Source organism: Nuphar pumila, chromosome 7, assembly GCF_984573655.1.
Source record: "Nuphar pumila chromosome 7, dmNupPumi1.hap1.1, whole genome shotgun sequence".
Taxonomy (NCBI): Eukaryota; Viridiplantae; Streptophyta; class Magnoliopsida; order Nymphaeales; family Nymphaeaceae; genus Nuphar; species Nuphar pumila.
In genome coordinates, this window is record NC_143255.1 from 39,830,661 (window position 1) to 39,842,967 (window position 12,307).

General features: G+C 42.9%; 1 protein-coding gene across 1 annotated transcript; it reads left to right on the forward strand.

The window, feature by feature from the left end:
• The first annotated feature begins 1,366 nt into the window (after positions 1 to 1,366).
• Positions 1,367 to 5,703, forward strand: LOC149832007 (chaperone protein ClpB1). The gene is made up of 9 exons (XM_090014257.1): positions 1,367 to 2,337; positions 2,529 to 2,698; positions 3,066 to 3,353; positions 3,463 to 3,644; positions 3,756 to 4,037; positions 4,133 to 4,473; positions 4,565 to 4,844; positions 4,939 to 5,136; positions 5,228 to 5,703. The coding sequence occupies exons 1-9, from the start codon at positions 1,646 to 1,648 to the stop codon at positions 5,519 to 5,521; spliced, it is 2,727 nt and encodes a 908-aa protein (XP_089870383.1). The 5' UTR covers positions 1,367 to 1,645; the 3' UTR covers positions 5,522 to 5,703.
• Positions 5,704 to 12,307: the final 6,604 nt, after the last annotated feature.

Consider the following 12,307-nt stretch of genomic DNA (forward strand, 5'->3'; position numbering starts at 1 on the left):
TGCCGTACATCCAATGGATGAACGACATCCAAGGCATCTCTGACCATATTCATCAGGGGTGCCTCTGACCTGATAGGGTCTCTTAGAAAATCTGTTCCAGAACCATCCTGAGGCATCAAGCATGGTCTAGGCGGCCCTACATTTTCAGAAATTTACCCATACCCACATTGTGAGCCCATTTCAAAAAAGTATTTGTTTAGTGGTCTTTTTTTTTTCTAGTACTTTGAATACCCAGACCCGTACATTATTTATTGGGGCTTGAGGAATATGTGTCATGGATCCAGTATACATGATCCAATCATGACACATACCAGATCCGATACAGTCAGGGTTTGGTAGCAGAGAAGGGGTCCATTTAATTATTTGGGCCAGACCCATGAAGTTCGATTAGTATACGGAGCTGAGCATTTTTTATATTTACATATAGAAACCACCCTCATGATCGGTGACCTAGATGTGTTTGGCTTTGCTTGCCGGTGGCTAGAGCTTACCCCTTGCCCTCGAGGAGTCACCACGTTTCAGCTTGTGCAAGGATGACACCAATGAGATTTGAACTTAGATAAGCTGCTTAGCGGCCTAGGTCTCATCTAGGGATGGCATTTGACCAAGGCAGTTGCAGGGGACAAGGTCTTCACCCTCGCTCGGTCTCAAAATTTTGTCCTTCATCGGTGCTTTCATTCCTGCAAGGGTTTTGATTTTAACCTCCATCCTCGATTTAAATAGAAATAGATAGGGATGGCAGTGGATCGGGGAAAAGTGGGCCCCCACCTCACCTCGTTTCGTTTGGATCAGGGATGAAGGGCATGAAACGGGGAGGGGTGGGGGGTACATGAAGCCGGACATAGTTTATGAAATTTTATGCTAAACTCAGTCGAATGCAAGTGTTGAGCAAGACATGCATTTGTTCAATTTGAAATGTATAAATAATTAGTATTTCCCTGGGTTTTGTTTTGAGTTATAGTTTACCTCGCCTCTACAGGACCCAGGTATGGTTTTGCTTTTTTAATTCGGTTGAAAAGAGATCAGAGCACGATACCAGCCCTCAACATTGGATCCGGGTTCGAGCCCACCTGATCCGGGAAAGGTTCTACTCATTGACACCCCTACGATCAAAATGTGCATTAAGACCGAATTATAATAGCCATCAATTTTCCAGATGGACGGTCATCCTTTCCAGCCAAAACCCGCCAAATATCGAGCAGCTTCTACGCTCATTTCCCGCGACAAAAACACACGGTTTCTTCATGCAGAAACCTCCAGCACGTTCTAGATCGTTCCCGGCTCCGCTCCACACTTCCAGAAAAACCTGGAACTCTCTCCCTCCCCAACAACAAAAAAAAAAAACCATCTCCCCAACTCCCTCATCGATCACCTCGACGAAACACGATCTCTAAAGGGTCTCATCGACGAAAGACTCTTCGATTCTCGATTACCCATCAAACAATTCTCACCAAATCTCTACGTTTTCTCAAGAAATCATCACCACCGACATCATTTCTCTGTTCATTCTTGATCGTTTCTGCGTCTTCTTCAATCAATTCTCCTTTCATTTCATTCTTTGCTTCTTGAAACTCGATCGTTTCTGCGTTTTCTTGTTCTGAAGAGGAGTAAGTGATCGATTGAAGAAGAGAAGAGAAGCGACACCATGAATCCTGAGAAGTTCACCCACAAGACCAACGAGGCCCTCGTGGGCGCACAAGGGCTGGCCATGGAGGCAGGCCACGTCCAGATCACCCCTCTTCACCTCGCCCAGTCCCTCATGTCCGACCAGTCCGGCATTCTCCGCCAATCGATCGCGAACGCCGGCGGCGGAGAGGCCGCGAATTCCTTCGAGCGCGTCCTCAAGCAGGCATTGAAGAAGATCCCCTCGCAGCATCCTCCGCCTGACGAAGTTCCGGCGAGCACCACATTGATCAAGGTCATCCGGAGGGCTCAGTCCGCGCAGAAGTCCCATGGCGACTCCCACCTCGCCGTCGATCAACTTATTCTGGGCCTTCTCGAGGACTCCCAGATTGGGGATATCCTCAAGGAGGCCGGCGTCAGCGCCGCGAGGGTGAAGGCTGAGGTGGAGAAGCTTCGGGGGAAGGAGGGGAAGAAGGTGGAGAGCGCGTCGGGCGATACCAATTTCCAGGCATTGAAGACCTACGGGCGGGACCTCGTCGAGCAGGCGGGGAAGCTCGATCCGGTGATCGGCAGGGATGAAGAGATCAGGAGGGTGATAAGGATCCTGTCGAGGAGGACGAAGAACAATCCGGTGCTTATCGGGGAGCCGGGCGTCGGAAAAACCGCGGTTGTGGAGGGCCTAGCACAGAGGATTATGAGAGGTGATGTACCAAGGTAATGCAATGTGGTTTCACTCCAGTGGAAATTTGGGTATTGGTATTTCTGAATCAGTTTCAATTGCGAAAGCTTTTTTAGGATTTCGGATGAGCTGTGTTTCTATTTGATTCTTGTGAATTGGGTATGGTGGTGATGCTTTTGGAGGTTTACTGATGCATTGTTTATGGTGGTGTTGTCTTTGTGAGCAGCAATCTGAATGATGTGAGGTTGGTGGCATTGGATATGGGGGCATTGGTTGCAGGGGCCAAGTACAGAGGCGAGTTTGAGGAAAGACTGAAGGCGGTGTTGAAAGAGGTGGAAGACGCAGATGGAAAAGTGATCCTCTTCATCGATGAAATCCATCTCGTCCTGGGCGCAGGTAAGCCTATCTTTCACTGACTAGTGTTCTTGAACCAATTATTTCACATGAATTGGAAATTGATTCGATCTTTCGTTTATTTCAAATCTGAGTAGATATTTTTTGCTAAACGAGAGCACTCCTTGTCTTTCTTTCAAATACGGTAGTGTAATTGACAATTTCATGATGGTTTTAGAAGATTTTAAAGTAGCTTTAATGCGCGAACACATCAAGGAATGCCAACCTTTCACACTCTTGAATGGGAAAAAATTTCAATTCCCTTGGAGAATTTGTTAACAGCTTAGTGATTTATGGGGTCTCTTGCATGTGTTCTTTGTTTAGTTTCTGAATTCCTTTTGCGATGCTTTGGCATTGTTACTGAGTGCAGGTCGAACTGAGGGATCGATGGATGCCGCTAACCTGTTCAAACCAATGTTGGCTCGAGGCCAATTGCGCTGCATCGGTGCCACTACTCTTGAAGAGTATCGGAAGTATGTGGAGAAGGATGCTGCTTTCGAGCGGCGGTTTCAGCAGGTTTATGTTGCTGAACCGAGTGTTGCAGACACAGTCAGCATACTCAGAGGACTGAAGGAGAAATATGAAGGGCACCATGGTGTTCGGATTCAGGACAGAGCTCTTGTCGTTGCTGCCCAGCTCTCAAGCAGATATATAACTGGTACTATTTGATTTCTTTTAGCTAATTGTATACGGTCATTAGTTACTAATGTATCTTTTGATTGTATGGTACGCTAATCTTCTTCCAATTGCGACAATTCTATGTTCAGGGCGTCATCTTCCTGATAAGGCGATTGATTTGGTTGATGAAGCCTGTGCCAATGTGAGAGTTCAGTTGGATAGCCAGCCTGAGGAGATTGATAACCTTGAAAGGAAAAGGATTCAGTTGGAAGTTGAGTTACATGCTTTGGAGAAGGAGAAGGACAAAGCAAGCAAAGCTCGACTTGTAGAGGTTGGTCACCATGTTTCTGGTCACCGGAGAACTCGCTAGCATTCTGTGATAGTTCAATTACGAGTTTCTGATAAGGGGGTCCTGAATCTTTATGCTTTTGTTGGTTCTCAGGTACGAACAGAGTTGGATGATCTAAGGGACAAGTTGCAGCCACTTATGATGAAATATCGGAAGGAGAAAGAGAGAGTAGATGAAATCCGACGACTGAAGCAGAGGCGCGAGGAGTTGATGTTTACAGTTCAAGAGGCAGAGAGAAGAAACGATTTGGCGCGTGTTGCTGATATTCGCTATGGTGCTCTTCTAGAAATTGATGCTGCAATAGCCAAGCTAGAAGGTTCCACAGATGAGAACGTCATGTTAACTGAGACTGTCGGACCTGAGCATATTGCAGAGGTATGTATGCCATTTTCAGTTGCAGAGTTGGTCTATTTTTCACATGCCTTGGCATTAAATGGTCTTTCATTGCCGGTTTCTCTTCGATGGTGTAGGTGGTTAGCCGGTGGACCGGAATTCCAATCACAAGGCTGGGGCAGAATGAGAAAGAAAGGCTGATAGGTCTTGCAGAGAGGCTGCACAAAAGGGTTGTTGGTCAAGACCAGGGTGTTCAAGCTGTTGCCCAAGCTGTTCTGCGGTCTCGTGCAGGGCTGGGTAGGCCGCAGCAGCCTACTGGCTCATTCCTGTTCCTTGGTCCTACCGGTGTTGGCAAGACTGAGCTTGCAAAAGCTCTTGCTGAGCAACTCTTTGATGATGAAAATTTGTTGATTAGGATTGATATGTCGGAATACATGGAGCAGCATTCAGTATCTCGGCTCATCGGTGCACCACCTGGGTATGATTCTGTGGGTCCTGAGTTCTCTTCATTTCATTTTACATATAAAGATGTTAGCTCAGGTTACTCATCTCTGCTGTGTACATTGCAGGTATGTGGGTCATGAGGAAGGTGGACAGCTTACAGAGGCTGTCAGGAGGCGGCCTTATAGCGTTATTTTATTCGATGAGGTTGAGAAAGCGCATATAGCAGTGTTCAATACCCTTCTTCAGGTTCTCGACGATGGCAGATTGACAGACGGGCAAGGAAGGACAGTGGACTTTACCAACACAGTGATCATCATGACTTCAAATCTTGGTGCTGAGCATCTTCTTTCTGGAATGGTCGGCCAGACCTCCATGCAGAGTGCAAGGGAGCGAGTTATGCAGGAGGTAAGTTTGAAATAGTCATGTAGCTTTTAGTCTGTTCGGCTATAATGTTGTGTGGATTTGCCCGTGCCATTAACACATAATGTGAAATTTACAGGTTAGGAGGCATTTCAGGCCTGAATTATTGAACCGGCTGGACGAGATTGTGGTTTTTGATCCTCTATTGCATGATCAGCTCCGGAAAGTGGCTCGGCTGCAGATGAAAGATGTAGCAGCACGTCTTGCAGAGAGGGGCATTGCTTTAGCAGTGTCGGATGGAGCTCTAGATATTGTATTGGCAGAATCATATGATCCAGTGAGTACTCAAGTGTCATCAACTATTTGGTGTTGGTGTTGCAGTGTGTTGTGTTATGGAGAATGCTGATGTATTGGTTTGCATGCTTCAGGTTTACGGTGCTCGGCCAATACGAAGGTGGCTGGAGAAGAACGTGGTGACTCAATTGTCGATGATGCTGATCAAGGAGGAGATCGACGAAAACTCAACTGTGTACATAGACACGAAGCCAGACAGAAAGGAGTTGTCTTATAGAGTGGATAAGAATGGTGGAATGGTTAATGCTGATACTGGGCTCAAGTCAGATATCTTGATTCAGATTCCAAATGGTGTGAGGAAGAGTGACACTGCACAGATGGTGAAGAAGATGAGGATCATGGAAGAAGAAGATGATACAGAAGAGTAGAGTTTTGCATCTGGTGTATATGAGGTTTGTGTGAAAGAGGGGTCCGTTTAAGATCTTTTGCACTGTTGTAGTTAGCTGATGGTGTCTATATGATGTGTAACAAGGGGGTGGCCTCGCCTTCCAAACTTAGTGCTGTCTTTGATATGCTTAATTGTGAATATGCAGTATTTTTATTTGTTTTAGAGAGTGGTTCCGTTATTTTTTTTCATGTGAATGATGAGATCTAGATCATACAAATTGGACAGCTGAAATTAATACTAAAACCATGTGTTTGAGAGGCCGTTCATCCTATGGGTGAGCGGTGTCAGATCCCGACCGCCGGAGATGCCTCTGACCTGATACGCATTCTGTATAATGGGCCTTATCTATACCAATCCTGATCGTTGATATCAAAGCCTAGATCACATCAGGTGTTTACCTAGTTAGTTATTGGAATTAGTGCTGGTAAATGAGCCGAACTAATTGAACAGGCAGGTGCAATATGATCATCCGATCACCCTCCATCTTGGGGACGCCTGTCAGGTGTGGGGCGCAAGACTTGATTGATGGTGATCGGGTGCTTAATGCACAAATTTTATGTAATTATATTGTGCCCTATCTTCTCTCATTGAACAGGGTGTTCTGGTTGTTTTCGTGGCGAGCTCTACCCTGAGATCAAATCATGTAGACCCTCTATCTCACTGGGAGTCAAGGGGTCTATAGGTCTCTTACTAAAGGTGTGGTTTCTTTCTTTCTCGTAAAAAAAATGGAAAATAAATGTACTGTATGAGTAATTCAATGTATTTTTTTGAAAATCTTAAAGTTTTTGATATTCTCTTTCATGTTTAAAATCATAAATATTTGGATTTAAAAAGCCTTTTTCTACCTTTTGTACATGCTAACTTCTTTGCAAATATGTAATTAATTTTTGTAAAACAATTACTGTTTTCATATTTTTTTTCTTTGATTGGATCTCAAAAACTTGTGTTTTTATAGTGGTTGGAAAGCTAAAATACATGCTTCTAATTTTTATTTTTTGAGAGAACCAAAAACTCTTATAGGATGTCTATTTATGAGTTTCAACTTTGGAATACAAGCATGTTTGCATCTTTTAGGGTTGCACATTTTTCATCTATTTTATGTTATTTTCTTCTAATCACCTATATAAAAAATCTGAAAAAAAAAATAGATCAAGATCATCTTGATTTGATCAATGAATACAAATATCTTCTTAAAGATAAATTGTTCATCTTAAACATTCAAGCAATAAACACGAGGGAGGATGAGAAAACCCACATAAAATATAGGTGAACTTGAGGGAGTCTACATAAAATATAAACAAACTCCAGGAAGTCTGCATAAAATATGTGAACTTTCTCATTTTATTCAAGTTTAATAAAAAGTTTGCATATAATTTTATGCAGACTTCGTGAAGTCTACAAAAGAAAATGCACGGAACTTATTTTAAGTGAGCATATGCCACACTTGAAGAGTCAAACGATATATCGCACAAATTTCATCAGTTCTTCATATGCAAAGAGTAAAAATGACATTCCAAAGCTGGTTATTTGTAATTTTGGACATGAGGAACACATCAGTTTTTACCGTATGATCATTTTCTGTAACAAAAAATCATTGGTTTTATGTAAAGGCTCTTAATTTTAAGCCATCCCAAGTGGATCTTTACACATACATTTGTCTAAAACCTTCTTCCTTCCACTCTGGCCCTAGTAATCCAAATCTTGTAAGTTTTTCCAAAACCTGCATACATTTATGAGTATTTCATAAAGCTTTCTCCATTTTATCCTTGTATTCGAACCACAGTTTTTTTGCTACACCATCAAATTTTTGGTCATATTTTATTCAACTTATATGTTTTCTGTTTTTAAAGCTCCCACTATCTAGTTTTGAAATCCCACTTTGGGCATCATGAGGTCGTATTGCTTCCTATCAATCTATGAAACATAGTTGATCCTATCAATCTTGGCGCGTGGTTGGATCATGTCTAAACCAGCCTCTTTGTTGAATTGAAATGGGCCCAATTCGACTGGACTCAGTTCAGCTAGTTTGGCCAATATGATTCAGTTTCAACAATATTGCTTCCTATATATGTGGATTCAATGCTCCTACAACCATTCAAATAAAATGAAGCAAAGCTTTTCATTCAAGAAGAGAGGGTGAAGTGATTTCCTTGCAGTTCTCTCGGGAAGAGAAAAAATCATAATTTATTAAATTGGCAAGGTGTAACTGGTGTGCATTTTGAACGGGTTAATAATATACTAATTTTGAAGATAATTCAGAAGATAAATGAGTGTTTGTTGGATTTCCAAGTTGTCTCCAGTAATTAATCTTGGAAATTATACTACTTAAACTATAAAAAATTTTCTTGTGCTGCATTCAGTGTTACCAGAATTGAAGCAGTGCTGTTAGCCTCAATCGATCGATTCGATTCAGCCAAAAAATTGCTTGGCTTTAGGTCAAATCGAGTCCATTTCAAACAATTGGCCGATTGAGCACCAATTCAGCTTTCCTCAAGCAGAATCTGTCTGATTCGGATTGAATCGAGGATCAATTAGCCCCTTTCTTTTACATTTTTTCTTTTGTTGATCTTTATGATTTATAAATTTAAAAAAATTTGACCAATTCTACTCGATTTGGTTCAAGGTTGAATCAGCCGTTACTCTCAATAGTTTGTATTTTTTCTTAATATATATATATATATATATATATATATATATATATATATATATATATATATATATATATATATATATATATATATATATATATAGTCTTTGATGCATATGTGCATACAGTATCGATAAGTTCAAACAAGCAATATCTTATTAATCATGTTTTTCTAAGTAAATCTAACCTTATAGATATGATCAAAATGGTTTGTTGTGATAATGATTTTTATCAGAATTCGGTATACAAGAATTATTTGTGATTCAAAAATCAACAGCGAGAAAATGCACCAAATATTCACAACTAAATTAAAGGTAATTTTTATGTTGAAGAAACACAATCCAATGGTCGCTCTCTAACAAAGTGACTACAACAAATTGCATATATAAGTTTCAACTCATTGATATTGTATGCACATCCACACCAATGACTTATAACACACACACCATATATATATATATATATATATATATATATATATATATATATATATATATATATATATATATATATATATATATATATATATATATATATATGGTGTGGGTGCTTAATGATATATGTTTTAATGATACGTGCTTAATGAGGTTTTCAGGTTTTTTTCATTTTACTTTTTAAATTCTAACCATACAATATATGTATTTGATTTTATAGGGATCAGCCCTTGAAGTGTTTGATTCTTACACTTGGGTAGGTTTTTATAAGGTTTGAAAAATCAACAGTCCAAAATCTTTATAAACTTTTGAAGCTCCAAATATCAATTTCTTCATAAAAAAACATAATCCAGGTGTGAATTCCGAGTAAATCGACCATGCCCAACACATCTATGGAGTGGAACTGTGAAAAAAAACATGAGAAGGGCATAAAACCCCATTAATCAGGTATCATTAAGCACCTACGCTCTCTCTCTATATAGAGAGAAAGTAGAGCGTAGGTGCTTAATGATACCTGCTTAATGGGTTTTTATGCCCTTCCCGTGTTTTTTTTTTATAGTTCTAACTCCATAAATGTGTTGGGCATGGTCGATTTACAATAAAAAAGACATGATCCATGTGTGAATTCCGAGTAAATCGACCATGCCCAACACATTTATAGAGTTGGAACTGTGAAAAAAAAAACACCTGAAGGGCATAAAAACCCATTAAGCAGGTATCATTAATCCCCCCCCTCTCTCTCTCTCTCTCTCTCTCTCTCTCTCTCTCTCTCGTCCCTCCCCTTTCATCTACCGTCCCTCCCCTTTCGCCCTTTCATCCAAACACCACCCTTTCATCTACCGTCCCTCCTCCTCATCCTTCCCTCCACCACGAGATCCATCGGAGATCCGAGAAAACCACACCGGTTTTCGTCGGAATATCCACATCCGGGGGCCGTTTCCGGCGAGGTCGACGCTGCTGCTTCCGAACCTTGCGCATCCACAAATCCGCAGTCGTGTGAACATTTCAGTCGTGAGATTGGGGGTTTTCAGTGAAGGTGCGGAACCCTAGGGTTGATTTTCTGTCCCTTCAGCCGCGGCATCGCTCCTTCTACCCCTCTTCCACAGCTCCGATAGATCTTTGGTTGCCTCCCTTTCAACTCCCGCTGCTGCTGTGGACCTGAGGTTTATCCGGTGATCAGTGAAGGGGACATTCGAGTCAGTGTAGCAGCCCTCTCTTGCCCTTGCCTAACTTTTCCTCCTTTCCCCTCCGACGGCTGTTGTGGTTTTGCCGGTGATTTGCGTCGGTACTCAGCCACCGGCGATCGGCGTTGTGGTTTGAGATCAAGTATTGTTATTCCCATGGGAGTTGCCTCTGTCTTCTTCCAACGTTGCTGAGCTGCAACACCGATGCCAGCTTCGCCCTGCCACCGCAGAGTCATCCCTCACCGCATCAGAGCCACCATCGTCGGACCTCTACAGCGTCGTCCCTCACCGCATCAGAGCCAACACCAGTTGCAATCGCCCACCATCCTTCAGGCATCAAGCTCTTTGGCGTTTTGACTGCTGAATAGGTCGACCTCCTACTGCATCCGTCGACCATCCCACCGGCAGCCAGGTGCTCTCCCTCTATCCTTTCTTACTCATGAGTTGCTCGTCGCATGTTTTTTGGGGTCTTGCTTCTAATCGCTCTTTGGGAGAAAATCGGAGGGCCCTCCATATCATTCAGGATGCACTTAATGACTGGGGTGCAGCATTCGCCCTTCGACGGTGGGGTCTCGATGTTGACGTACCGTTCAGACTCAAGCATCGATTATTTTTCAATCTCTCAGATTTTTTCGATTCATGCTTGGATGCGGGCTCTCTTCATATCTCAGATGTCAGAAAATTTATCCGTACCATCAGGAGAGAGCCTCTCGAAGCATGTTCTGTCATGGCGCTACTTGACCCGCCTTTCTTTTTTCGGGAGCTTCCACATTGGGTCACTGATCGAGGCTGGCAGCAGGTTCAACCTTCATGGCAACGCTCTTTTTGTGCCCTTCACACAAGATCTCAATTGCGTCGCGCTAGACCGGGAGATTGGTGATGCGCTTTATGTTTTTCTCTAAATTTTCAGAAACGCTTTGATTGCCATAGGTGTGGTTCATCTTTCCTTGCTCGTCGTCATCCTTTTTGGAAGCGAAGGCGAATAAGTGTTCCCCACAACCATTCAATCGAAAAGCCTCTTTACTCCCACAAATCTCCTGTGTTGGGGAGCCACTTTGTCTGTCAGAGCTCTAAGCGACGTTCACGACGTACTTCTTTTTCGCCATGGGTGCAGATTGAAGATCTTCAGGAGCCGAAGATTTCTTTTCGTGCCATCAAGATTGGGACTATCTGAGTCCTGGTCCAGTTATCACATGCTCTGCCCAGACAGTTCACCGAAAAATCATTTCCTCCTACCGCTCTGGCTATATCATCACCTCCGGCGTACGTTGCCAAACGACCGTCGAACGTGCTGCCGGGGGGGGGGGGCATGATTTCTACTGCAACTAGTTTTGATTATTATCCTACCGGTGATAAGTCCATCAGTATTTCCCATGCTAATGCCCATCACGATTTCTCTGTCAGTGACTCAGTACCTTTCACGACTAAGGCCCCTTCTCGAGGTGGATTGGCAGCTTGGTTAGGCAGCCATGCAAAAGGTGGGAAAAGGTCAATTTTGCTATCGTCCTTCATTATTTTTCCATTGAGGCGTTTTGATTACATGGCGGTTCACATTATGGCGTTTAATGCTCATTCCACTGAGGCTCACAGATGCATGATTATTGGTCTATCTGTTCCTTTTTCTTTATCGTCAGCCGTCAATGAGGCCACCACTACTGCCTCTACCGTCACTGATTCTGTGTGTAGTTTTTGGAGGTGTGTGGCTCTCCATTCCGCTCCATCGGTTCCTCGACAGTCCCTCACTATGTCGCCTTTGGGTGTTGAGGTTGAAGAGGCAGCTCTGATGCTTGATATCTCTCTCTCCTCATCGCAGTTGATTCATATAACTGTCGATATGGTTTCTACCATTTTGGCAGTCTCTACTATCCTAGGTGGCTCCTTAGATCCTTCAATTGATGTTGGCTCTGGTCTAAGGGGTGATTCCTCAGGTTCTTCGAGGGCTACTAAGCATACGGAGGTTGTTCGACACAAGCATGTCAGCAGTGGTAGTAGAGGCAAGAGGAGCAACCCTCTCAATGTTACGACTTTCGATGGCAGGTCTCCACGATGGTCGACGAGGCCACACGCTCCCCAGATTTTTCCAGATTGTGTGTCATGAAGTATCTGTGTTGGAATATCAGGGGCTTGAATTGCCCATCTAAGCATACGTTTTTGGCTAATTGGGTTAGATAGGAGAAGTCTGACCTGATTGCTATCTGTGAAACTAAGATGAATGAAGTTTCTCGTTCTGTTGCCTCTGGTATATGGAGGGGTGCTGACTATTTTTTTAAGCCCGCGGTCAGCCATGCTGGTGGTATCCTTATTTTGGGGAAGCAATCTTTAAATATTTCTCAACTGGACATTGGTCTGTTTTCATTGTCTGTTGCCCTAACTTTGCAGAACAGTGGCAGGAGGGTTGTGGTCACTGTTGTGTATGGCCCGAATCACGCTGTCATGAGGCCTGCTTTATGGAACGACTTAAATAGGATCGTCATATCAAATGGGGAGTATCATTTTCTTAT

What these genes read in the sequence shown, in the direction of transcription:
- LOC149832007 (XM_090014257.1), top strand. Translation starts at nt 1,646, where the DNA reads ATGAATCCTGAGAAGTTCACCCACAAGACCAACGAGGCCCTCGTGGGC. An exon ending in CTCATCGGTGCACCACCTGG is followed by an intron (nt 4,474 to 4,564) that starts GTATGATTCTGT and finishes TGTACATTGCAG; the next exon opens with GTATGTGGGTCATGAGGAAG. An exon ending in TGGCAGAATCATATGATCCA is followed by an intron (nt 5,137 to 5,227) that starts GTGAGTACTCAA and finishes TGCATGCTTCAG; the next exon opens with GTTTACGGTGCTCGGCCAAT.